Below are 27,558 nucleotides of genomic sequence, written 5' to 3' on the forward strand. Positions count from 1 at the left end.
GTCTCTTAAAACATTCTTAAAGGTTTGCAATTGTTTCTATTTCCAGAATTCATTTTTCACATATTTCATTCAGAGATTCTAGATCATAATTTATATAAACACACAAGATACGAAAGGTTTAAAGTACAGTTATTCTGCTACCTGATTGTAAAAGAGCTCATGGTAACACAAACACACACACACACACACAGAAAATAGAGCATGAAGGTGAAAATAGTCATCACTTATTTTCCTAGGGCTCCTAATATTTTTTCCTCCCAATCCTGTTCATGCACACATTTTTCCTTTTCTTTTTTTAAAAATTTATTTGACAGGTAGAGTTATAGACAGTGAGAGAAAGAGACAGAGAGAAAGGTCTTCCTTCCGTTGGTTCACTCCCCAATGGATGCTACGGCCAGTGCTGTGCTGATCTGAAGCCAGGAGCCAGGTGTTTCTTCCTGGTCTCCCATGTGGGTGCAGGGGCCCAAGCACTTGGGCCATCCTCCACTGCCTTCCTGGGCCACAGCAGAGAGCTGGACTGGAAGAGGAGCAACTGGGACTAGAACCTGGCACCCATATGGGATGCCGACGCTGCAGGCGGAGGATTAACCAAGTGAGCCATGGCACCAGCCCTGCGCACACATTTTTCTACATTTAAATGTTTGTAATCATTATACATGTGCTTCATATTTTAACCGTTTCCCCATTGTTAATGCAGCAGTTTTCCATTTTCATGTCTAAATTTTTGTTCCCAAATCTTAAAAAAAATCAAATTCATTCTGACTTCAAAATTACTTTTTTATTTTTCCTAGAATCTTTGGGTTTAAATTTAAAATGTCTCATGCATTTCAAAGAATGATAGTATATGATTAAAAATGATCACACATCTTTTGTCTCCAAATGAGTTGTTTTGATGTATGATCTTGTTGGTTTGTAAACTCCATTATTAAGGAATTTGACCAAAACTCAAATAACAGTAAGTTGCATTTTTAACTGCCATCATTAAACCTTAGGGTTCCACAAATGCTTGCTTGAATTCCACAAGTATATCACTGGTGCAACTTTTTTAAAACATTTTTTAAAGATTTATTTATTTATCTATTTGAAAGACAGAGTTACAGAGAGGCAGAAGCAGAGAGAGAGGGAAGCAAAGAGGTCTTCCATTCGCTGGTTCACTACCCAAGTGGCTGCAACGGATGGAGCTGGGCCGATCCAAAGCCAGGAGCCAGGAGCTTCTTCTGAGTCTCCCACGTGGGTGCAGGGGCCCAAGGACTCAAGGACTTGGACCATCTTCTACTGCTTTTCCAGGCCACAGCAGAGAGCTGGATCAGAAGTGGAGCAGCTGAGACTAGAACCGGTGCCCATATGGGATGCTGGCACTGCAGGCAGCGACTTTACCCACTATGTCACAGCACTGGCCCCCTCTTTTAAAATATATTTAGATTTGCCAAAAACACTTAATTGTTAACCTAGATATTTTCTCATTCCCCTCTTCTCATTAATGTTCATTTAGCGCTTTAAAAAAAAGATTTATTTTATTTATTTGAAAAGCAGAGTTGCAGAGAGACTGGGAGAGACACAGAAAGAGATCTTCTATCCATTGACTTTCTCCCCAAATGGCAGAAATGGCTGAGGTTGAGTCAGGCTGAAACCAGGAGCCTAGAACTCCAACTGGGTCTCCCATGTGGGTGGAAGGGGCCCAAGCGCCTGAGCCATCCACTGCTGCTTTCCCAGGCAAATTTGCAGGAGCTGGGATCTGGGGAGGAGCAGTGCTCATATGGGATGCTAGTGTTCCCATTGATGGCTTAACCCACTGTGCCACAATGCCAGCCCCTCCTTACTTAGTTTTATTATAATATATCACATTGTGTGAGCATTTAGTGCTTATACTAGAAATCATTCCAGTAACGAGAGGCTATTTTTTGCTTGGTGGAAAAATTCATTTGCCTTATGTAACTTTTTCCATTATTTTACTCAAAAAATTCAGTGTACTTCTGTCTTAAGTGTGTTTCTAATAAGAATATGGTTGAATTTAAAAATTAACTGGTAAGTTTAACACATTCTTGTTTATTGTGATCATTGATTTTTCATACTTTCTATTTGTTCTGTGGAGTCATTCCTACTCTACATTTTTCTCTGCTAATATTTTGGAACTCATAAATTGTAACTTTTAATGGTTAACATCATTAATTATATTTATCCTCCTGCTGAAACTTAGAGTTTTTGAACTTTCTCAGCTTACAAGCTATGACTGTCCAGTATTTTATTTCTATTAAAATCCTTTGTGAAATGTATCGTATGTGGAAGAGCACGGGACATGTGTGCACATGCGCACATGTGCCCACAAACTCTTATAAACATATCTACCAGTTTAAGAACTAGAATATGGCCAGGTTTAGAAGCTCATTTCCTCTTCCCTCTGAGTTTTATAACTTCACAAATCACATAGTATGTGTGACATCACTTAGATTTACCCACGTGATTACCATCTTCTTTCATCACTTGACTGTGACCTGTACTCATCAGCTTTCTGTTGCTGTGACCAAATACCTAAGGCAGCCTAGCTTTTTTTTTTTTAAGTTTTTAAAATTTTTTGTTTTTGACAGGCAGAGAGTTAGTAGACAGTGAGAGAGAAAGACAGAGAGAAAGGTCTTTCTTTCTCCATTGGTTCACTCCCCAAGTGGCTGCTACGGCCGGTAGGCTGATCCAAAGCCAGGTGCTTCTCCTGGTCTCCCATGCAGGTGCAGGACCTAAGCACTTGGGCCATCCTCCACTGCACTCCCAGGCCACAGCAGAGAGCTGGACTGGAAGAGGAGCAACCGGAACAGAATCTGACGCCCCGACCGGGACTAGAACCCGGTGTGCCGGAGACGCAGGCGGAGGATTAGCCAAGTGAGCCGCAGCACCGGCCAAGGCAAGCTAGCTGTATAAAGAAAAGAGACTTACTATGGATTACAGGCTGGAGGCTGAAAGCCTAAGTGGCACAAGGCAGGTTCTGGGGAAGGGCAGAGCAGCAGCAGGCATGGATGAGGTGACACTGCAAGCCGCTAAGCAGAGGGAGACTGGGGGAGGGACAGACCTCTCCTAAGAGCCACCTTCCAGGGGCACTGCTTCCAGGGACCCCTGGACCTCCCAGCAGGTCTGCTTCTCACCTCCCCCAAGTGCCACCCTGGGGACCAGGCCTTTAACACAGAGGCCTTTGGGGGACTTCCAGCATCTGATCCATACCACCGCCTTTCCAACAGTTCACGTCTCCATTTAGGGCTCCTGTTCCTTCTTCCTGAAGTATAAACAAGGGAGCTTCAGAGTTCATGGAAACTTGGGATTTCACAAAAGCTTACTTTGGTGGAAAAATTGAAACTGATGCATAGTTTTTTTTATAGTATGCATTTTCCATGATTGTTTGAAGTTCTCACATATATCCCTTAGCAGTTCCTTTACTAAGGATCTGTTGATAGTAATTTTCTTAGCTGCTTTCATTAAATACATTCTCTCATCCTCATTTTTTTTTTTAAGATTTATTTATTTATTTGAAAGGCAGGGTTACAGAGAGGCAGAGGCAGAGGCAGAGGCAGAGGCAGAGGCAGAGAGAGAGAGAGAGAGAGAGAGAGAGAGAGAGAGAGAGAGAGAGAAAGTCTTCCATCTGCTGGTTCACTCCCCAAATGGCTGCAATGGCTGAAGCCAGCAGCCAGGAGCTTCTTTGAGGTCTCCCACACGGATGCAGGGGTCCAAGGACTTGGGCCATCTTCTGTTGCTTTCCCAGGCCACAGCAGAGAGTTGTATTGGTAGTGGAGTAGCTGAGACTCGAACTGTTGCCCATATGGGATGCTGGCACTGTAGGCAGTGGCTTTACCCGCTAAGCCACAGTGCCAGCCCCCTCATCCTCATTCTTTTTTTTTTTTTTTTTTTTTTTTTTTTTTTTTTTTTTGACAGGCGGAGTGGACAGTGAGAGAGAGAGACAGAGAGAAAGGTCTTCCTTTTGCCGTTGGTTCACCCTCCAATGGCCACTGCGGCCGGTGCGCTGCAGCCGGCGCATTGTGCTGATCCGAAGCCAGGAACCAGGTGCTTATCCCCGTCTCCCTTGTGGGTGCAGGGCCTAAGTACTTGGGCCATCCTCCACTGTACTCCCTGGCCACAGCAGAGAGCTGGCCTGGAAGAGGGGCAACTGGGACAGAATCCGGTGCCCCTACTGGGACTAGAACCCGGTGTGCCGGAGCCGCTAGGCAGAGGATTAGCCTGTTGAGCCACGGCGCTGGCCTCATCCTCATTCTTGAAAGGTGTGTTTTGCTGGGTTTGCAGTTTAAATGAAGAATTATTTCCCTTTGCCATTTAAATTTTTTTAAAATTTTAAACCTTTTTTCATTTTAGATTATATTGAAACTTAGTCATACTATTTATTTATTTAATTATTTATTATTTGAGAGGTAAGAGAGCGAGTGAGTGAGTGGTCCCATCTGTGGCCTTACTCCCCAAATGCCTATAATGGACAGAGGAGAAATCAGGCCAAAGCCAGGAGGCTGGAACTCCATCCAGGTCTCCCATTTGGATGGCAGGGCCCCCACTACTTGAGCTATCGTCTGTGAGCTCCTGGAGCCTGCGTTAGCAGGAAGCTGAATCAGGACCTAGAGGTGGATATTGAACCCAGGCACTCTGACACAGGCTATGAGTGTTTCAGCCAACATCTTAACTGCAAGGCCAAACACCAGCCCGCCCTTCAGCATTTTATTTGTTTACCTGAAAGGCAGAGTTACACAGAGAGGGAGAGAGAGACACCCTTCCCCCCCATATTCCATCCTTGGATTCACTCCCCAAATGGCCGAAATGGTCAAGGCTGGTCCATACCAAAGCCAGGAGCCTGGAACTCCACCCAAGTCTCCCACATTGGTAGCAGGGGTTTAAGACCTTGGCACATCTTCCACTGCTTTCCAAGGCACATTATCAGGAAACCAAATGTGAAGTGGAGCAGCCGGGACTCGAACTGGTGCCCACATGGGATGCTGGTGTCTGAGGAGGTGGCTTAGCCTGCTGTGCCACAATGCTGGACCCTGGGAGCTCATTTTTATTGGGACATCATCTGTGAGAATTTCAAGAGGCTTGAGTTGAGAAAATGTTCGATTTGTGTTAGTTTTTGCCAAATGCCTGATCAATTTTAATCAATATATTTTTTTGGCTTGCAGTGGTTTCAGAATAGGCACACAGTGTGAATTTGAACCCAGTTCTGACTTGTGGTTATTTATTACCCCCAGCAGAGATGAGGGACTTTCACTTTATTTCTTCCAACCAAACTCGAGGCTGAGATGCAGAATTTTCTTTCCTATTTCCCCTTGCATGGCAAACATTTTCTGGTTCACTCTTTCGCTGGGAATGTGGGTCTTTGGGGACTCACTCCAGTCTCCATGCTGACACCATGCTGCGTGGTCATCTGCCACCTCCGTCTCCTTGCCCACTGGTTGATTATTGATGCGGAAAGCTTTGGTTCACAAAACACCAGCAAATGCTCGTAGGGTCCCCTGCTTGCTTGAGTGAGCACTCACTGTGCTTGTTAGTCTCAATTTTGGTTTCTTCTTCACTTGTGATCCCTGGAGATGAAGATCCTTTCATTTCTTTCTGAGTCTGCGATTCTTTTTCATCCAGCATGTTAAAGGTGCTTTTTAGAGGATGATTTTGAAGATACGGCATCTGTCAAATTGCTGGAAACAAACATCAGGAACTTTTTAAATAAAAAAAAATATACAGTCAGGAAAATGGAAGTAGAAACATTTCATAATATTCCTGCAGGTTCCCTGCCCACCTGGTGTTTGTTTGTTGCCCCTGGACACAGACCACCTGAGATTTGAACCAGGCTCTGCCACTTCATACTGCTGAAGGTGACAGTGGGTGACTCTTTTTTTGTTGTTGTTAAGATTTATTTATTTATTTGAAAGGCACTTACGGAAAGAGAGAGAGAGAGGGAGAGATACAGAGAGTGATCTTCCACCTGCTAGTTCTTTCCCCAAATGGCCACAACAACTACAGTTAAGCCAGGCCGAAGCCAGGAGCCAGGAGCTTCTTCCTGGTCTCCCACATGGGTGGCAGGGGCCCAAGCACATGAGCCATCTTCTGCTGCTTTCCCAGGTGCATTAGCAGGATGCTGGATCAGAAGTGGAGCAGCTGGGACTGCAATTGGCCCTCACATGGGATGCTGGTGTTGCAGGCAGTGGCTTAACCTGCTACATCACAATGATGACCCCAGTCATCATTTCTCTAAAGGACCAGATAGTTAAGAATCTTGAATTTTGCAGGCCATATGCAGCCATTCAACCCTGCCAAAGAATCAGCAAAACAACCACAACTACAAAAATATGTAATGAGTGGGCATAACTGTGTTCCAATAAAACTTTACAAAGCAGACAGATAAGTTGGATTTCACCTTCAGGCTATTGCTTGTACAAGTTAATGAACTTCTTTAAATAGCAATTTATGCATCTCAGAAATGGGGATGATAATCATAACCTCTGGGGGCCAGCGCTATGGCAGAGCGGATGAAGCTGCAGCCTATGAAGCTGGCATCCCATATGGGCGCTGGTTCGAGTCCTGGCTGCTCTGCTTCCGCTCCAGCTCCCAGGAGGGAGTACACAGTCCCAGCCACTGCAGTCCTGCATGAGACAACTCTCATGGCCATTTTAGCTCCAGAGATCTCTGGGGATTGGGTTTAGCCTACTGTTGAGCACTGGACTTCTCCCTCTACCTAATCCTGCTTCTTTCTCCTTTCTACAGGGATTGTCCCCAAGGATATTCCACTGTACTACACCATAGTCAATCCCAAGATTGTTTTCCGAGAACCCAACCTGTCACACCCACCATGCCCCTACAGAGGGAGAGCTGGCAGTCTCTCCGGAGGTGAGCAACCGTAGCTCATCCAGCGGCAGGGGGATCTAAAATCAGATATAAAAATGGTTCCTGTTTATTAAGCCCTTACCTGCCAAGCCCTGTACTAAAATACGTTAGCTGCGTTAGCTTGTTTAATCCTCCTGGCCCCTTATGTATTAACAAAGGGGGTTAGCTGAGATCTACAGACCCAATGTGCCCATGCTTAGTGCTCTCTGTGTTGCCTGGGACCGCTTTCATGCCACAGTGGAGAAGATGAGTAGCTGTGGCAGAGACTGTATGGTTCACAGAGTCAAAGCTATGGACCATGTAGATGTTCCCAAATCTTACTGAATCCTGTATTAGGCATTATTTCCCATTTTGTCAATAAGAAAATAGAAGCTTGCAGAAGTATACTGTTCATGAAATGCTGGTTTTGGTGACTTGAATGTCACTGATTGATTATAAAGGGAACATCAATAGAGTGGCCCTCTTTTGTGACAGCAGGTGCAGACACTTCCTACCCACCACCCCAGGCGGTTGAGGGGCCTTTGGAAGCGCTCAGTGAGTGCCTGGGAATGCTTCCTCCCCTTCACTTCCTCCCACCGTCCTCTTTTATAAAACCGAGGTCTCCTCTCCTCCTATCTCTGCCCCTAATCCCCTCCCAGCCTGGTTCTGTCCTTGACAGGCAAGGAGAGTATATGCACTTGTGACCTTACGGCCTCTTTTCACTGAGTGAAGAACACAAGAGACCCATCAGCTTGTGGTGTCTTTGCCTATAAAAGCCCTAGGGGAAGCCCCACTTTTTCTGAAATGGCTTTTGTCTTACTGGAAGAGTTAGGGCCGTACATTTGCGGAGGCTGAGCAGGCTACCAGGAAACACTTTGTGATCGCTCAGAAATTGTTTTGTGTGCTGAACCATAAAGTGATAAAATAAATGGCAGCCTTGACAGACCCCTTCAAATCCAAGGCTGAGATGATCATTTCCAACTGCTTCCAGCTGAGAGGCAGTTCTCAGGACTGCACTGTCTAACTCAAACACACACCCTCATAAAAGTGACTGTCGGAGGGAGACTCAAGACGTTCGTTCCTTAATGCCCATCCAGCTGCTTCCTCGATTCATCCAGAGCGTGGGCCTTGTGCCCCCTCCAGTTCACTCCCATGCTGAAGAACAGGACTGGGAACTGAGCCCGGGCTGCTTGACATCAAAGTGTGCGCTCTTTGCCATACATTCTACTCCTTGCCAGTACACAAATGTCCAGGATTATGTGTTTACATTGTGCAGATGCTGTGATGTGTGCTCAGGGAGGCTTTCTGGCAATTCACTGCATGCAGACTGTAGGGAAAGAGCCTCCCGACCCATCTCTTCACCCCATGCCCCGTGAAGAGAATGTCCCCAACTTTTAACGAGAATCCTTGGATCTGGCCAGGGATATTTTGATCCCTATGCAAAAAAAAAAAATGGTCTAAAATCCTTTCTTCGTTCTTTGTTAATTAAAAGACAATTGTCCCTCAAAAATGACTAGTAAATGGTGCATGCAATAATGATTGAGCCAGTGAATGAATGAATGGATTAGTCTCTAGGCTCTTGGCAACTTAAGAATCTTGAGAGAGTTTGTGCTTATGATGAAAAACAAAAACAAAAACAAAAACAAAAACAAACCTAGTTGGCAGCCTTCTGATAGCTGCTAACCCTCTGCAATCAGTCAGAGTCCTTTATGGAGCAAGTGCTGAGCATTGCCCTGGGGATAATACACACAAGATCTCTGCCCTTAACCAGGTCTCCAAAGGTGGAAGTCAGTGGGGCTTTGTGCAGTTGCTTGTGTATAAGAAGGAAAGCATAGTGGGGGAATCTAGAGAGGGAAGATACCCTTTCCGGTTAGTGAAATGAACGGGCACCATCCAGGCTGCGGCTGGGAAAGGGTTAAGCATACAAGTTCTTTGGCAGCTGGCAGATGTAACCCGATCCCTCTCTGCAGTAGCTTTTTAAACCTGGGCTTTCAAACCAGGAAACCTGCAGGAATTGCAGACACTGGGCTGGTTTTACTGGTCTCCCCTCTCTGTTTTGAAAGTCAGGCTTTGGTGGTATGAGTTTGTCCTGTGTGTCGCTCTGTTCATTCATGTTATGCTGACTTTTACTAGTTGCGTTCTCAGAGTATATCCTGGTCCCCAATAATACGGTAAGTTGAGAGATGCACAAAAGACTATTGACTATTTTAATGATATAATGAAAAGCATCGACGATTTTAATGATATAATTCAGTAGAACATAGTTCAGACAGAAATACAACAAAATTCTTTCTACAGGACTTTTCAAACCATCCATTCAGGGCTAGGAAATATTTTTCCCACCCTGCAGAGAACTGCTGTTTCATCGAGTTAACACAATTTAATTTAATTTCTTTGGGAGAAAAATTGGGGCCAATTCTGTTGTTCAGCAGAAACCTGACTACAAACAGCTAAAGATGAGGCAGGTGCCCTAACCAAACCTCAACTATTTTTAACCATGACTTGTTTTAATTCTGATTTATCTTCCTATGATACAGAAGACCAAAACATCTTTGCCTGCAAGAAATGTTCTACGTCTGTGTCAAAGCATGTGTTATCCAAGAGTACTACAAAAAATCTTCTGAGAAGTTGAATTAAAAGTTTATCTTGGTGCTAAAACAAACAAACAAAAAAACCACAAATATAAGATATGTTCTAGAAAAGGCATAAGACAACTCTGAGTGGATGTCGCCTTTTTTTTTTTTTTTTTAAGCGTCAAACTAAACCTTTTAATTCCACTTCCCCGTGAACTTTCTGAAGTACCTCATATGTTTAGTGCCTGGGTTTAGGGCCAGAGTTAAGAAGAGAGTAAATTGAGATGGAGGGTGGTTCAAAGAGTGTCCGGGAGGTAAAGGATCTTGAATTCTGCTGTGAAGGAGGGGGACGAGGTTGGGGAGATCAAGGTATTTCAGGAGGACGATGTGAAGGAAGGCTTGGAAGCAGGGTCTGGGGGTCCTGTTTCTTTAGGCTCCTGAGTGATTAGGGTCTTTTCTTTCAAAGAGAAGAAAAAAAATAGGTAGATAAATATAATTGGAACAGGTGTGTTTGGGATGGAAAAAACTAACAAGTAGAAACCAGGCAGTACCTTTACTCCTGTTTTCCTCTTTTTTCTAGATTGCTCTATTCACTGTATAAGTGCTTTCATCAATTTGATGAGTGACAGAATATTTTGGGCAAAAAAGATAATTGAGATCAAGTGAAACTCAGGCATCACCATCTTCTAGTGCCTTTGGGTGAAAATACTATTTGAGGCAAAAGAAGTAATAATTTTAATCATCAATGCCTTGACATTTAAACAAAGAAGCTATTCTAGCAGCTCAACAGTCTGAAAACATAGAAGCTGAAGCAAACTGGGAGGTTCTTTTTTAAATTACATCACAGTTGGTCAGGAGCTGTATCTGAGTGAAGAGAACATTACTGCCCACCTGGCATTCAATCTTAGAGGTTTCTAGGCATCTTTGAATTTACTTTTTTTAAAATTTATTTTATGGGCTGGTGCTACAGCTCACTAGGCTAATCCTCCGCCTGTGGCACTGGCACCCCGGGTTCTGCCCCAGTTGCCCCTCTTCCAGGCTAGTTCTCTGCTGTGGCCTGGGAGTGCAGTGGAAGATGGCCCAACTGCTTGGGCCCTGCACCCTCATGGGAGACTGGGGGGAAGCACCTGGCTCCTGGCTTCAGATTGGTGCAGCACGCCGGCCATGGTGGCCACTGGGGGGGTGAACCAATGGAAGGAAGACCTTTCTCTCTGTCTCTCTCTCTCTCACTTTCTAACTCTGCCTGTCAAAAAAAAAAAAGATTTATTTTATGTATTAAAGACAGAGTTACAGAGAGAGGTAGAGGTAGAGGTAGAGGTAGAGGTAGAGGTAGAGGTAGAGAGAGAGAGAGAAAATCTTCCATTCTGGTGGTTCACTCCCCAAATGACAGCAATGGCCAGAACTGAGCTGATCCAAAGCCAGGAGCCAGGAGCTTCTTCCGGGTCTCCCACGTGGGTGCAGGGCCCAAGGACTTGGGCCACCTTCTACCGCTTTCCCAGGCCATACCAGAGAGCTGGATTGGAAGTGGAACAGCCGGGACGCAAACCAGTGCCCATATGGGATGTTGACGTTGTTGGCTGGGGCTTTAATCCACTGCACTACAGTGCTGGCCCCTGAGTTTAATTTTAAGCACAGAAACTAGGAAAAGTTCCATCTACTAAATGGAAGGTGTAGGGAGTGTCTAAAACTGAGATACTGAGGTGAAGTGATAGTAAGTTGGGGGATTTTTTTTTGTAATGAAGAGGCAGGTGCACCATCGATTTCTTGTTGAAGGACATCTCAGACTGGTGTGTTTTCTGGAACTCAGACTCCATGAGAGCAGGAACAGATTTCCTTTATGCTTCTTCGAATGCCTGTTTGCAGGGTGTGGATGACAAGTGTAAATGACATGGCATTGACAGTTATTTAATTATTATATAATTTCCTATTTCCTATTCAAAAGTTCTCAACAAATGGGTATGAAAAAACTTAGTGACAGCTAAGTTAATTAACGTATTTTTGGCTGGCTGGAGACAGAATCATTCTGTTTTCTCTGCAGTCCTAATGTGTGATACACACCCGGGATTACATGTGAGGCATTGAGGAGGGGGACAGAACAGTTGGAAAGGGAAAGTTGGTTTATACAAAACTTTAGTGAGTTCCCTTTTTGTGAATTGGCTCCACTTGATTTATAGGAAGGAAGGCCATGATCATGACCCCTTTATTCTTACGGATCTCGTGTTCTATGCCAAGGCCATAGAACTGGCCACACATGCAATTATGCGTTCAGGGTCTGTTTCCCTCATTAGGCGGGGCTCGGTGTGGACAGGGTCTGTACTGGCACCACCAGGGGCTCTGGGCCAGCACAATGGCATTTGTTGGCCCAGGGGTAAATTTGGGCTGCAATCCAATTTTGTATTAATGTCAACTTCTCCAGTGACAATGGGTGTCTATTCTGAATTTGCTCTAAGGGTCTGCACGGGCCAGCTGAGGGCCCCTACGGCTGTTCAGTGAGTGCTTGATGAAAAGTGACTCAAGGTGCTTTCAAGAAGAGAAAAATCTCACTTCTGCTTGCTGTTCTCTTCCTGGGGGGTGGGGGGTGGGGGGTGTCTCTTTCTGCATAGTGTCCCTTGCTCACGGAGACAGACATTGTTGTCTTCACCGAAGAGTTCTGCTCAGGTGTGAGGGTCAGCTGCTTTCTCTAATGTGGAGCAGGTCACACATTTCCTATCTGCCTCCCCCAGCCCCATGCTTTTTGAAGAAAGAGCTCAGAAGGTATGAGGGACGCTGGAGAGGGATTGCCACTCCTGTTTGTGGGCCGACTCAAGCCAAAGCTGCATCTTTGGCTGCCTGCTCGTGTGGGCCGACTTGGGACTTTAGTCTCTACCAGCTGCTCTGAGGTCTGGGGCAGGCAGCCACACTGCTCTAGCAACTCCTAAGGTTGTGGGTTTCATTCCAGCCCCAATCAGGACAAGCTGATGTTCAGAAAAGGCTGCCAGAAGCCTAGTGCGCAGTCTGAGACAGTGCAGTCACAAGTTCTGTTTATAATTCTCTCCCTGAATTCCATTTGTTTTATTCCCTTCTGCCCTTCTCCTGCTCTGCCTACTCCCTTTCTCATCCACTGATTTCTCTTCCTTTCCCCTGCTCCAACTCAATCCTCTTCCTTCCTGACCTGTCTCCACCTTTTTGCCCTCCCTCCACTGCATCTTGTCTCTCTCTCTCTCTGCTTCACTCTTCCCTTCCATCCACAGCCCATTAGCTTCCTGTTGCTTTTCCGTCTCCCCTCCAACCCCGTTCTCTTTCTAAGAATTTCCTGATGAAACAAAAAAGAAGCTCCGTGAAATCTCTGGCTGGAAGAAAACATAGGTGGAAGCAGTTCTGATCACAGGCAGCCACTAAATTTGATTTGTAGCTGATCTTAAATGTAGGAAAAGATTTTCAATTACAAAACTCATAAAGCGTAAAGATGAGGGGACCTGGCTGCGTTCTGAGTTTGACTAATGGTCTCAGAGCACTTTAAAGCCTTTGGCATTTGCCAGCCTTCCTTTCTTCCCCTAATCCTCAAACCCATGAGTTTTTATGGGAAACATAATCCTCTTTTCTGATTCATTTACACTTAGCTCATCTGAGTATTGTTTTGTAAAAACCATCTGAAGTCCAAGAAGTTTTATGAGACCTTTAAAGGCTTGTAGTTTTGAACTGGGAAGTTGTGTACTGCCAATATAAATGGACCTTGAACCCTGGGGCGGGGGCCGGGAGGTGGGGGGGGTGAGGGGGGATCGGGTCCAGGATCCACGGCATTACAGTGGGTCTAGTCTTGGCGAAGACTGGTTTCTATGCTTGACGGAAACTGGGCTTTCACTCTCAGAATAGTGAGTTCAGTGTTTTAGATGAGCCATCATCTCATATGGTAGTACGTGGGGGTGCATAGCACATTCTCAAGGATTATCTTGCTGGTTGTGTAAATACCACGAGACATATGGGGGGAAGCAGGACTCCGCCAGCCTCACCCAACTGCAGTGTGGGCCTGCTTGCTCATGCGTGTTTTTCCATATCAATGGTGGTGTCCTTAGGGATGGGACTGGCAGTCACACCGGAAACTTCTCCTGTGATTGTGTTTCAGAGATCTGACCGTGATCTGTCCGAAGTTGCCACTGGGATGGACACTGGTGTGAAATGCCCATCCAGGCACTGGTTTGGGTCAAGGGAAAGGGACGTGGCGTTGCGTATCTTTGATGGTAGCAAACATTTTCCTGCAGAGTCAAGGAGCATGGTGAAGGTCTTCTCCCTGCCTTCATACAAGGATCTCAGACAGAGTCTCAAGTCTTCTGGAACTGCTTCCACCTATGTTTCCGCCAAGTGTTTCTCTCTCTCTCTCTTTTTTAAGCGTTCGTTTATTTATATCTTGTCTCCTTAACCAAACAGGAAGCTTCTCAGAGACAAAGGCTTTGGGCCTTGGGATCCCCTTCATCTTGGGAGGGGCCGCCTCGGGGACTCCAGGGAGTAGGGAGTAGGCACTTGGTGGGTGTTTATTAGCTTATGCTGCATTGTGGGCCAGCAGAAGCCAGTGCCTGGAGGCAGCTTCTCCCGCTGGCTTCCTCCTTCCTCCGCTCTCTCAGCTGGTTCACTTTGGCCACGCTCAGAGGCTGACCTGGAACGCTCCTGTCCAGTGGGACCCTGGATGCTCTTAGAGCTGCAGATTGCTGGGGCTGGAAGAGACTTTTAATCCAACTTCTCCGTGTCATGGAGGAAGAAGCCGAGGTTCAGAGAAGTGAACTGCCTGTGTTCTCTCCAGTCCAGTAGTATTTATTGTATGACAGTGGCTCTGTGTTCTCACAGGAAGCTGGTGCTCAGGCAGCTGCACTGACGTCCTCTTTAGCCAAATATTGGAGGTCTTTCTCCAACGTACAGAAAACAAAATAGATGCATGGATTAAGCTTCCTCAACTGGAAATGCTTTTTTCCCATTAATACTTCCCAAGCCATTGTCACCTGCTACAACTATTAGCCAATGCAGGCAGATAAGAAAACAAAAGGATCAACTGCAAATAAATATGGATGAGAACAACCAAAGCCATGGAAATGGACCATTATTCTTAGTTTAAAGGCTTAAAAAAAAAAAAAAAGTCTGGTATGGTCACCGGCTTTCATTGCATTGATATAATAAAATCATGCATTCTGCTGGTGACATTGTTTTAAATTCGATTGCCAGAAATGAATACTGGCATGCCGTTAGTTCACGGTTTTCCTCAAAGGGCACCATGACCCCGAGGGCCTCGGTCCTGGGGAACGTTCTGCAGTGGCCCTGCATGTGCTCGTGGGTCACCTCCACGCCTAGTGACCTTTCAGCCGGGGGTCCAGTGAACTGATTTTTTTTTTTTGTTTTTTGTTTTTTTTAATACCAATAATGGCCTGGGGTTGTCAAGGATCCGAATCTGCGTCCTTTTTCTAAAGGCCTTAGGAGCAAGGGCAGGGCTGCCTCCGCGCGGTATCTGGCGGCGGTTTTCCCCACCTACGCGGGCGCCCCCTGCCGCCAGCCCCGCACTCGTGCACCTGCCATGCCAGGAGTCGGGTACCAGAGGCTGCAGCCCAAGAGCGCACAGTTCGAGGTGCCGGTCCCCCGGGGGCTTGCAGGCCCACCAAGAACCACCTGAAGGCTCTCGGAGCGAGAGCCCGGCGCACGCGGCAGTCCCTTCTGGGACCTGGCTTGGTGGTTTCCCGCAAGAGAAGAAAACGCCCGCGCTATCCGGCGGTCCCCTGGGGGGCTCGCAGAGGGAGCGCACCGTGCTCGGTCTTTGTCTTCTCCGGGGCTGCGGGGGCCAGGAGCGGGGGAACCTGGCTCCCTGGCCCGCAGGAGCCGTCTCCATGGATGGGGAGGGTGGCGGCGCGTTCTCGGGCTCATCGCACGCGTTCCCCAATTAGGATTTACTGCCTGACGTCACGTCTGCCGGAGATTGGCTGTTCGGATGTGACACTGGGTTCCACGGGAGAGAAACTTTTTAAAGACTGTGCGGCCGGGGCTGCCTGCGAGCGTCCCGCGCGCTCGCGCCCGCCTCGCCCCCCGCCGGCCCCTCGCTGCGGACCCTCACCTTGCGGGGCCCGCGCCCCTCCCCCGCCGCCCGGCTGCGCGCTCCCCACCCCCACGCCCGCCCCCTCCTCCTCCCAGCCGCAGTCGGCCGGGGTCTGGGGCCGCTTAGCCGCCCGCAGAGCGCTCTCCTCTCTTCTCTCTCTCTTTCTCTCTCTCGCCACCTCGTTGGCCTCCTCCCCGCCTCCCACCGGCTCTCGGCAGCGCGCAGGGCCAGGGCGAGGGCGGCCGCACCGGGCGGGGGCCGGGGCCGGGGCCGGAGGGCGCGCGATGGCGGGGGCCTGGCTCAGGTGGGGGCTCCTGCTCTGGGCAGGGCTGCTGGCGTCGTGCGCACACGGCCGGGTGCGGAGGATCACGTACGTGGTGCGCCCGGGCCCCGGCCTGGCGGCGGGCGCCTTGCCCCTGGGCGGGCCCCCGCGATCGCGGACCTTCAACGTCGCGCTCAACGCCAGGTACAGCCGCAGCTCGGCGGCCGTCGGCGCCCCCTCGGAGCGGACCCGGCGCACCAGCCAGCAGGGCGGCGCGGCCCTGCAGGGGCTCCGGGCACCGCCGCCGGAGCCCGCTCGTGCCGGGGCCCCCGGCGGGCAGCTCCGCCCCAAGCCCGGCGGCCACCCGGCGCCTGCCCCGTTCGCCAAGCCCGGCAGGCAAGCGGTGCGCCCCAAAGCACCGCCGGAGACCCAAGGCGGCGGCTCGAGGCTGCAGGTTCACCAGAAGCAGCAGTTGCAGGGGTAAGCCCGCACCCCTCCCTCGTGCGGGGATGGCGCGGTCGGGGCCGGCGCCCCCCTCCCGCTGCTGCGCACCCTGGGGCGCCGCGGGAGGGGCGCAGCGCGGGGCGGCGGGCACTCTGTGGACCTCCAGGACGCCGTGCATTGTTACCGAGCTGCGGGCCGGCGCAGAAGGCGTTTGTGCTCCGTGCACGCCCCGCGCAGGAGATGGGCGTAAACCTGAAGTCAGTACAGCTCTGTCCCGCAGCATCAATGCAACTTACCTTTGCAACTCAGTTTTAATTTTGGTGTAGCTGATGGAAAAAAAAAAAAAAGCATTCAGGGAGGCTAGCTGCGAAGACGCAGCCCCTACCTCTGCAGCAATCTAGAAATTGTGCTCTTGGGCTTCCCTGCACCTGTAGGGGCTGCTGTCCTGGGGCGGGGGCAGGGGTCTTAGCGTCGGTGCAAGTTTGATTGCCAAGTTGCCAAGTTTGTTTTTGGGCTCTCATGGCATTGCTCCCTGCGCCTCCCTCCTTCCTGTGAGTCACAGGTTGCCTACTTGGTGTTTTTTTTTTTTTTTTTTTCCCTTCAAGGGGGTGGTCCCAGGAGGTGTATCCTCACTCTGTTTTTGCACACCTGGTCTCTGAACTTCTAAGATGGGCCCAGATAAAAGACAAGCAGCCAATTTGGCTCTGAGAGAACCACTTATTTGGGACCCCCGCCTCCCCTCCCAGGTTAGTCCCAGGCTTTGTGGGACTGACTACGCTCTTCCCTTCTGCCTGGGCAGCTTTGTCTCGGGCACCCTGGGTACTAGCTGGGACTCTCACTCATCCGGAGGAATGTGCAGGCGGGCGGCCCGTCTCTCAGGAACCTGCTGGAAGCTTGGGTTCTTCTGTGGGGAGCATTGCTTCTGTTCCACTCAGGGGTCTTGCTTTGTTTCAGGGTCAATGTCTGTGGCGGGCAGTGCTGCCACGGCTGGAGTAAGGCCCCTGGTTCGCAGAGGTGCACCAAACGTAAGTCGCCATGCTTCTGGTGGTCCTACATAGTAGGCCAAGTGGGGCTGCCCGCATGGGGGTGGGGGAGTCCCCTGGAGGTCCCTGGAAGGGGCTGATGCTGTTCTGGGGAAGCTGGAGTCCCAAATACATTCTGCCTATTTCTTGCAGCCTTCGTAATTACCAGGGAGGGCTGGCTTGGGATAATGGCAGGATCAGTGCCAGCAGCAGTGTGTCCCATGGAACCATGCTGCATAGCCAAGATTCCCCTGCACTCAGCAGAGGTATTAATCACTGTGTCACACCTGTGACTCAAGAGCTAGGGAGCAGTCATTCCCATTTGAGGATGGGCCATATGGCAGAACCAATACAATGGATTTAAACATGATACCAACAAATGGAAAACATTCTTTAAGATGATGACGGGGGAGGAATGTGAAGTAGGGGGCCCTATTCTGGAACAATACATCAATAGCTTTAAAGGCTTGCTGAAAATAGCCACCAGAATCTTCCATCCTCGGGGCCTGACGGCTTCCCAGAACCCACCAGGGTCCCACTCTCCAGAGGGGGGAAGTGGGGTGTCCTGCAGTGCCTAAGGACACACGGCTCTTGTGCTGCTGAGCGCTGTTTTAGGAACGTGTACTCCTGGTGCACACGGATTTGAGCAAATGCTCCTTCCGTGCATTGTGAAGCAAAGGATTAAGTTAAAATGTCTTGTGAGGCTCCTCCACCAAAGTTGGTGCTAAGTCTGGTGTTAATTGGAAACGAAGGAGTCTCCTTTCCCCTTGGAACAAGGTCAGCATCCTTAGAAGTTCTCTGCGTGGAGCTCGAGCCATCACCACGTGGACAGGCATCATCCAAATGTCAGCTGCTTGTGGATGTTCAGCCTAATGAATGAATTTTAGCAACTTGCCTTGAGCACCATGCTGGCGGATGAGTGAAAACAGTTTTGGCTACAGTCGTTCCATTGGTCTCGTTTATTTGAAGAAATGCCTTTAGTCCTTGAAGGGAACAGATGGACTGTGACGTGGTGGCTTTAATGTCACTGAAAGGAGTGTCCACGTTTGATGAGTGAGGGGTATTGGCTGATACGGACAGCCTCCTGATTATGGAAACAAACAAACAAGCAAACAAAGCTAGGTCAGAAATGCTTAGGGCTGAAGCTTGTTAGGGTAAATCGGTTTTCAACTCTTCTTAGATTACACCTGACAGAGATGTATCTCAGTTCTCTTGAGTTGAGCATTGCTCCGGTCAAATGACAACTCTGCCCTCCTCCCAGTAACTCCTGCTCCAAGCTTGCTGTGATCCAGTTTGCCTGTGAGGTGGGGATTACCAGTCCGGGCCAGCACCATTGCACTAGGATATTGCTATGTAAAGCTTAAGAGATACAGGACAGGGTTTCGCAGATAGACGGGTGCTCCTTGACTCTGTTGGAGAGGATGCTGTCAGACTTTCCAGAGTCTGCTTGACAAACGATGCAATGAGTGCTGTCTCTGAAAGCAGGGTGGCGCCCCTCAGGGATCCTCAGGTTGTCTGGGGATTTGGAGACCCAGGGATGCTCTACAACAGATGCCTCCAGCTTTCGGTTTAAGTTTGCCTTCCAGGGATGGGTGTTATAGTGCAACTGGCTAAGCCACTGCACACTGTGAATGCTTCTCATGTCAGAATGCTGGTTTGAGTCCTGGCTCTTTCACACCTTATTCTTTTCTCCCCTCCCTCCCTCCCTCCCTCCCTTCCTTTTTTTTTTTTTTTTTTTAAGATTGATGTATTTATTTGAAAGGCAGAGTTACAGAGAGTCAGAAGCAGAGAAAAAAAAGAGGTCTTCCATTCCCCATTGGCTGCATTGGCAGGAGCTGAGCTGATCTGAAGCCAGGAGCCAGGAGCTTCTTCCAGGTCTCCTACATGGGTGCAGGGGCCCAAGGGCTTGGCCCATCTTCCACTGCTTTCCCAGGCCATAGCAGAGAGCTGGATTGGAAGAGGAGCAGCTGGGACTAGAACCGGCGCCCATATTGGATGCCTGCGCTGCAGGCGGTGGCTTTATCCCTACGCCACAGTGCCGGCCCCTCCTTCACTTCTGATTCATCCTCCTGTTGATGCATCCTAGGAGGCAGCAGATGATGGCTCAAGTGCTTGGGCCCCACATGATGCAGAGATCCAGATGGAATTCTGGGCTCCTCGCTGTTGCAGACATTTGGGTAGTAAACCATCACATGGAAGATCTCTCTCCCTCCTCCCTCCCCTGCTCCCTCTCTGTCACTCTGCCTTTCACCTTTCAAGTATATGAAAAAGTTTTACTTCCAGATTTTAGGAGGCAGCCTATAACAGCACTGGGTTTCTAAACAGTGCAGCATCACTCTGACTTTTAAGGTTTTGACATTCAAAAGATTAGCCTTCCTCTACTGTCCAGTCTGACAAACTAACTCAGACACAAATGCTAGAAGATTAAATCACAAGTCCCTTAAGCAATAATTGTTTTTAAATCTTTCTGAAAGGAGAAAGAGAGAGAGAGAGAGAGAAAGAGAGAGAAACGTTCCATTTCCTGAATAGTCCGTTCTTCAAGTGCCTACGACGCCTAAGATTAGGCCAGGTTGAAGCCAGGATCTGGAAACTCAATCTGGGTCTCCCATGTGGGTGACGGGGACCCAGTGACTTAGGCCATTACCTTTTACCTCCAAGGGTGTTCATTAGAAGGAAGCTGAACTTGGAATTGGAGCCAGAACTCAAACCAGTGCCCAATCCAAAGCCATGTATGATAAGATGAGTCTTTTCACTGGGGGACTTGTGTTGTGGGTGTCTGAGAGCTCCAGAGAGATAAGGAAACCTACTGCTTGCCATTGGCAGCACCAAGGTTACCACTGATGCTGTGAGGCTGGTATCCATGGCTGAGAAGTGGGATGCTGGGAAAGACCCTGGCCTTGGGTTCTCAAGACCTAAGTTCAAATGCTTAAACCCTTACTAGCTCTGTGGTCTTGGGGAATACACTTGACCTCCCTGATCCTGTATTTTCCCATCTAAAAATGTCTTTGCCAAAACTTGCCTCCTTTTAGGATTTTTGGCAGGTATCAAGGTAAATGAATTGGTATGAAAGTCTGGATGAAACCAGAAGAACTCTTAGAATTTGGTCTTGGATCAAGCCAAGTAAATCCTTGTTCCATTTGTCTGTCACTTGGTTTTCTTCTTTTCTTGTATATGTTTCCTCACTGGCCTTTTAAAAAGAAGTATGTGTACTTACAACTTTTTGTGTTACAGGAAAGTGTCCCTTATCTAAAATGTTCACTATTAGAAGTGTTCTGGATTTCAGATTTCTCTGGGTTTTAGAATATTTGCCTCTACATAATGAGATATGGTGGGGATGGGACCCAAGTCTAAACATGGAATTCATTTGCATTTCATGCATACCTTATACGCATGGCCTGATGGTAGTTTTCCACAACATTTTTAGTGAGTCTGCAGTTTATGACTGATCACAGGCAGTGATGTGTGGAGTTTTCCACTTGTAGCATTGTATCTGTGCTCAGAAAAGTTTCCGATTTTGGATTTTTGGATTAGGGATGCTCCATCTATATAGCTTTAAAGTAATTTGAGTTATTTTGTGCCCTTAAGCAATTTATTTAAAAAGAACTTTAAAAGAGACAAAAGTATGTGTTTTGTGTGTGTGTGTGTGTGTGTGTTATGTAAAACTTGCTGCTTAGTGGGAAAAATACTGCCTGAAGTATTTGTCGATTGAATGGAAAGAATCCCATCACGAATTTTGGTTACTCTAACTGCTTTGGTAAATAGCAGTGATAATTTAGGTGGCAAAATAGATTGATTTGTGGTCTCCTTCCCCTGTCTCTTCCTTAGTATTTGAAGATGGGACAGCTGCACTTGGGCATGGTTTATTACATGTGAGAATACAAAACCCAAACAGGTCTCAGTGTGAAGTTCCCATTAAGACAGTAGTCATCATAAAATGTGCATGTACATTTATATGTATAATTCAGGGTAGGTTTTAATTGTCATCGTGTTTTGAAGATAACTTAGAGGGTGTAGCTGAAGAATTTCAGTTTCCATAGGTCAAGTGCAATGGATGTAAAAAAGCACTTTCACGTAAGAGAGTGAATGTGTTCACTTAATCCAGTGAAGCAAATAACGTGTCCCTTTGAGCCAGCCTGGATTGTTTTTCCTTGATTGAAACTCAATTTAGAAAGGGCTATGGGCAAATGCTTCTGAGGACTGAAGATTTAATGAGCCTTAAATTGCAAATCAGAGAAATGTAAAACAAGCAGTCTCACACAGGGCCACAGGGTGGGTATGTGCATCTGCCAAGGTGGTCTCCGGCCTCCAGCCGCCCAGTGCCTCTGCACGGGTGCCCGGTTGCGTGGTACTGTTGCTTTCCCAGACACCGTTTGTGTGTGGCTTTCTGGGAATTGAAATAATAGCATGGAATGTGTCATCTTTGTTATTAATACTGCATGTCTGTGGCTAGTGCTGTCTTTGGTCTCAAGAGATGGTACCACGTCTCTTCTCTTTCCAAAGAGTTAGCATTTTAAAGAGGGCTTTGGTGCTTAGGGACTTTGTCCGTTAAACCCTCAATGTGTAACGTTTTCTCCTTGATTTTTGCAGTTTTATCCTCTGTCCAAACTCAACCTGCCTCCCACCTCCCATTGGTTCTTCCAACCGTCTAGTCCCCCTTTTAGGATAAGTGCAAGCCAGAGAGAGACCCTGCCAGCAGGCACAGCTTTAAAGGGGAGACTGATATGGGAGCAGACAACACAAAAGAATAAAGGAGGGTGGAGACGGAGGCCCGAGTGGCGGGTGAGGTGTAGGGAAGGGGAAAGATGGCAGACACAACTCCGCCGCTGGGGCCTGGCGCATTGCATGCCTCCGTCAATGCATGGATGGTTCTTTCATTTACATAAGGGATATCTGTTTAGCTTTTACCCTGTGCCAGGTTCTATGAATAGAGGAGAAACGCAGCCAGCTGTAGGGAGTACAGGGTCTGTTTTTACTCACTGAACTCATGGCACATCAAATGACTTGTTCTCTCCTTAGCAAGAAACAGAAAATCGATATTCCATTGCTTTTCCATTGGCATTCCGCCCACGCTGCTTTGGGGAAAAAAAGAAACCTAGCCCCAGAGATTTTCCCTCGGTTGTCTGTGGAGGTGTCGTGGTGGGTCCCTTCGTTGCCTGCAGGCGCTGCAGCAGTTGCATCTTGGGAAGGTGTCATACAGCTGGAGCATGGGTGACCAAGAGGACCCGCGTGGGCCATCTGCTGTCCCTTTGGCACGACGTCCTGCTGTCCGCTCTTGGGAGCGAGGCCCAGCGTGATTACACATTTTTCGTAGGCCTGCTATGGCCATTGACAGCTGCTTTGCCAGGAGACCTGCAGGGAGGTTCTCCATGGCAGCTGCTGCGAGGGTGCCCCAGCCCCGGCCCCAGTGCTGGGAGCAGGGGTGGGAGGATGGGCTGGAAAATCTGTGTCGTGCAGCACAGACAGCCCGGCGAAGGGAGAGGGACCCAGAGGTCAAGTTCACACTGGGTCAAATATGTGTTCTCAACACTAGTTAAAACAAACATTGCGGGACCATAAATTGTGCAGGGCGATCGCACTTAAACCTCGGCGGGCAAGCCCTCCTCCAGCCGGTGGCCAGCCTCAGCTCGCTGCCCGCTCCAGGCCTGGCGGCCGTGTGCAAGCTCTCCCTGCCCAGCAGGCTCCTCGGCCCTCAGGAAACCTGACTTGTTGACAGGACCTTTGGCAGCCGCAGGGTCTTGCTGTTTCTGACCTGCTTATTTGTTGTCTTGGATATTCCAAACAGACTCCAACACGTGTGGGAGCCCGAGTCCAGTTTTCCTAAAATGCAGATTGTGCTTCCAAGACCTTCCTCGCCGCGAGCTGGGGCGGCCTGGCAGCGTGAAGCTGGTGTCACCCGCCCTTGGACGTGGATCCCGATCTGAGCCTGCGCTGAGGAGCTGCCCGTGGGTGAGGGTGCCCGAGAGCCGGCCACGGGTGCCTGCTTCATCTCCACACCCGGAGATCCCATTTCTGCCTGGGGCGCGGTGCTCAGACCCCACCCCAGGCCTGGTGGCTCTTTCTGCTGGCCCAGGCTGCTGGACATCCGAGGAGGATGTGACCTTTCTTTCGAGGCCATGGTTTCAGAACTCTCTTGACTGCCCTCACTGTGAACGGTTTTCACGGCCTACATTTGCCTTACATTTTTCCAAGCTTTGTTGGTCTGCGAGGGCTGCTGTCGCAAAATACCCCAGACCAGTGGCTTAGGACAACAGAGATGTTTTGTCTCTCAGTTCTGGAGGCTGGAAGTCCAAAATCCAGGTGTTGACCCAGCGGTTCCCCTGAGGACTGTGAGGAGGACCTGCCTGGGGCAGTCTGAAGGCTGCGTGGTGGCCACGCTCTCCCTGTGGCTCCGCGCATGGTCCTCTCTCTGTGTGTGGCTGGCTCTGAGCCCACGTTGCCCCTGTCTTGTATGCCCTGGTGACCTCATTGTAAGTTGATACCTCTGCCAAGACCCCATCTCCAAATCAGGCCACGTTTTGAGCTCATTGTTGGGACTCAGGCTGTCCTTTCGGGAGTGCACAATTCGGCTCCGAACCGGAGCGCGTGGGTGCTGCGATGTGGGTGGCGGAGGTGGGGCTCCCTGGGCACTAGACTCCATCTGTGCTGCACAGTCTGGGTCCTGGGATGCAGTTGGCCTCTTCCCCAGTGCAGGGGCGCTGGCTGCCCCAGGTGAACCTGGAGTCATGAGGAAGTGGCCTCCAGTGATTTCGGTCATGCCTCTGATTGATGTCACTAGGCCCTAATGATGTGCCGGCCTGGTGATTTTCTTTCTTTCTTTCTTTCTTTCTTTCTTTCTTTCTTTCTTTCTTTCTTTCTTTCTTTCTTTCTTCCTTCCTTCCTTCCTTCCTTCCTTCCTTCTTTCCTTCCCTCCTTCTTTCTTTCTTTCTTTTTCTTTCTTTCCTTCCTTCCTTCCTTCCTTCCTTCCTTCCTTCTTTCCTTCTTTCTTTTTCTTCCTTTCTTTCTTTCTTTCTTCCTTCCTTCCTTCCTTCCTTCCTTCCTTCCTTCCTTCTTTCCTTCCTTCCTTCCTTCCTTCCTTCTTTCTTTTTCTTTCCTTCCTTCCTTCCTTCCTTCCTTCCTTCCTTTCTTCCTTCCTTCCTTCCTTCCTTCTTTCCTTCTTTCTAAAGATTTATTTATTTATTTGAAAGTCAGAGTTACACAGAGAAAGAAGGAGAGAGAGAGAGAGAAAGAGAGAGGGAGGGAGGTCTTCCATCCTCCGGTTCACTCCCCAGATGGCCGCAATGGCCAGAGATGCTCTGATCTGAAGCCAGGAGCCTGGAGCTTCTTCCAGGCCTTCCGCGTGGATGCAGGGCCCAAGGACTTGGGCTAACTTCCACTGCTTTCCCAGCCCCTGCAGAGAGCTGGATCAGAAGTGGAGTAGCCAGGACTCAAACCGGCGCCCATATGGGATGCCAGAGCTTCAGGCCATGGCATTAGCGTGCTGCACCACAGCGCCGGCCCCCGGCTTGGTGATTCTTGAACATGACTGTCAGCAGCATCACCGGAGGAACTGATAAAGATGCCTCACTGGCCTGGTACTGAGAGAGAAGGCCCAAGTCGGGAGACCTGGATCCAGAAGGAACCCAGTCCTGGGCAATATTTCTTGTGTGGGAATTTACAAGCTAAGGTCAACACTTAACACTCTGGAGAGACTTCGCAAGGCAAGGGGCCTCTCAACGTTGGGTTAGCACACTTTTGAATAGAATATGTGTGTGTGTGTATGTTGCATTTGGGGATTTAGTTTTTCCTTAGTTGAATTATTTGTATCTAAGTGTCTGTAGTTCTACAGGAGTTGGAAATTTGCAACATTTTTAATGATGCATAGGTGATTAAGTTTTCTTTTTAAAAAATTTAAACCCTTGCAACAGGGTGTTTTTTTTTAACAAAATATTTTATTTTTAATTGCAAACAAGTTTTTATTTTATTTTTTATTTTTTGACAGGCGGAGTGGACAGTGAGAGAGAGACAGAGAGAAAGGTCTTCCTTTTTGCCATTGGTTCACTCTCCAATGGCTGCCGCGGTAGGCGCGCTGCGGCTGGCGCACTGTGCTGATCCAATGGCAGGAGCCAGGTGCTTCTCCTGGTCTCCCATGGGGTGCAGGGCCCAAGGGCTTGGGCCATCCTCCACTGCACTCCCTGGCCACAGCAGAGAGCTGGTCTGGAAGAGGGGCAACCGGGACAGGATCGGTGCCCCGACCGGGACTAGAACCCGGTGTGCCGGCGCCGCAAGGTGGAGGATTAGCCTAGTGAGCCGTGGCGCCGGCCTGCAAACAAGTTTTTAAAAGATCCATTTATTTGAAAGAGTTACAGAGAGAGGGGGAGAGATGGGGAGAGACAGAGAGAAAGAGAGAGAGAGAGATTTGCATCTGCTGGTTCACATCCCAAATGGATTCATTGGCCAGGGCTGGTTCATGCCAAAGCCAGGAGCCAGGAACTCCCTCTGGGTCTCCCACATGGGTGGCAGGATATTAAGCACTCGGGCCATCCTTTGCTGCTTTCTCAGGTGCATTAGCAGGGATTTGGATCGCCAGCACTAATATAGGATGCCTGCATCACATCGTCCATAGGATTTTAAAACATTTTAAATACTCAAAAACACAGAAAATAATAACCCTCACAGCTAGCTGTCAGGGCTGTGTTTTTAAAAGCTCCCTGATATGGTAATAAAGTTCCGTGATTTATAGATGAGGGAGACAACATGGCCTTATTTTGCTCTAAATGCATCTTTACTAATGATGAGTTCTGCCTTCTTAGTGTGGGAAAAAGTACATAATTTGTTGGTGTGACACAAATGGTTTTTTTTGAACTTATAGAAGAATCTACCAGAGCTGTACTTAATGCTCTGCTTATTATTTTTTATTTTTTGAAGATTTAATTATTTATTTGAAAGGCAGAGTTACAGAGAGGCAGAGAGAGAAAGAGAGAGAGGGAGAGAGAGAGAGAGGGAGGTCTTCCATTCGCTGGCTCACTCTCCAGATGACAGCAATGGCTGGAGCTGGGCTGGTCCAAAGCCAGGAGACAGGAACGTCTTCTGGGTTTCCCATGCTGCTACAGGGGCCCAAGGGCTTGGGCCATCTTCTACTGCCATCCCAGGCCGTAGCAGAGAGCTGGATCAGAAGTGGAGCAGCTGGGACTTGAACCAGCACTCATATGGGATGCTGGCACTGCAGGCAGCAGCTTTACCTGCTATGCCACAGTGCTGACTCCCTGCTTATTATTAGGGGCTGAACATATCATACCGACACAGCCTATTGGATAACAAGACTGTATCCAGTGTCGTTTAGACCCAAGGTCATATGCTGACATGAAAGAAATGCTATGACTACCTACCCTGCCCTCCTACCTTTTTAAAGATCTTTTTTTTTTATTTGAGAGACAGAGTTACAGAAAGGGAAAGAGAGAGCGCGCGAGAGTGAGAGTGAGAGAGCGAGAGAGAGAGCGAGAGCGTGCAAAGCCAGGAGCCAGGAGCTCCTTCCCGGTCTCCCATATGGGTGGCAGGGGCCCAATCACTTCGGTCATCTTCCCCTGCTTTTCCAGGTACATTAGCAGGAAGCTGGACTGGAAGTGGAGCAGCTGGGACTTGAGCCGGTGCCCACATGGGATGTTAGCTTTGCTGGCAGCAGCTTAACCTGCTGGCCCCAGCCTCCTACCTTATCTATCTTTGTTGCCTGCCCTCTTTTCCTCCCTTTGCTTGATCTCAGTTTGGCTTGCACTGAACTAAAGGCAATAATAATTCTGTGGTTGGAAGTTTGGCCTTTGGGGTTAGAATGCAGTGCTCCTGTCTTGGCTGTCATCTTGCTGGCTGTGTGGCCCTTGCTGACAGCTGTGAAACCTGGGTCAAGGTTAATTAAGTTCATGCCATTTGCTAAACAGGTATAATGATGGTCTCTGGCAACATTCTGAGGTTGCTGGGGGCCTGTGTGGGGTAATATATGAAAAGTGCATGGAGAGCAGAGCCCCCACAAAATGAGCTTTGGGGAGCTCCTGTTTGCTCTGAACTGCCCCTCCTAGCGTGCCCTTGCTTCTTACAATGCCCCCCCCCCCCACTATGTGTCTCCAGGTGACAGGTGCAGCCGTCTGTGTTTCTCAAGCATCCCAATTTCAATCTTGCTTGGCTGTGGATATGGCCAGGCCATGGGGAAGAAGCCTGTGTCTCCTCATCAGTGTTGAGCTCCTGGGAAGCAAGGTGTTCCCTGTGTTAAGTACCCAGGCCCTCTGCATTGCGCTAATTGCTAGTTGGGTCAAATAGAACTGGGTTGAGCTAACATCTCTGCTCTCCCTGTGTTGTCAGTGCTGTCTTCCCACTACTGTACAAAGAGTTCTGCTTTCTCTTTCCTTT

General features: G+C 48.7%; 1 protein-coding gene across 2 annotated transcripts in view; it reads left to right on the forward strand.

Annotated features, from left to right (window-relative positions):
- The first annotated feature begins 15,740 nt into the window (after positions 1–15,740).
- The window catches only part of LTBP1 (latent transforming growth factor beta binding protein 1), a 445,454-nt gene continuing 433,636 nt past the window's right edge, over positions 15,741–27,558 (forward strand). For both annotated transcript variants that reach the window (XM_062209234.1, XM_062209235.1), the window contains exons 1-2: positions 15,741–16,198; positions 17,117–17,187. In XM_062209234.1, the coding sequence (XP_062065218.1) occupies positions 15,741–16,198; positions 17,117–17,187 (529 nt within the window). The remainder of the gene's footprint in view (positions 16,199–17,116; positions 17,188–27,558) is intronic.

Source organism: Lepus europaeus, chromosome 13, assembly GCF_033115175.1.
Source record: "Lepus europaeus isolate LE1 chromosome 13, mLepTim1.pri, whole genome shotgun sequence".
NCBI lineage: Eukaryota > Metazoa > Chordata > Mammalia > Lagomorpha > Leporidae > Lepus > Lepus europaeus.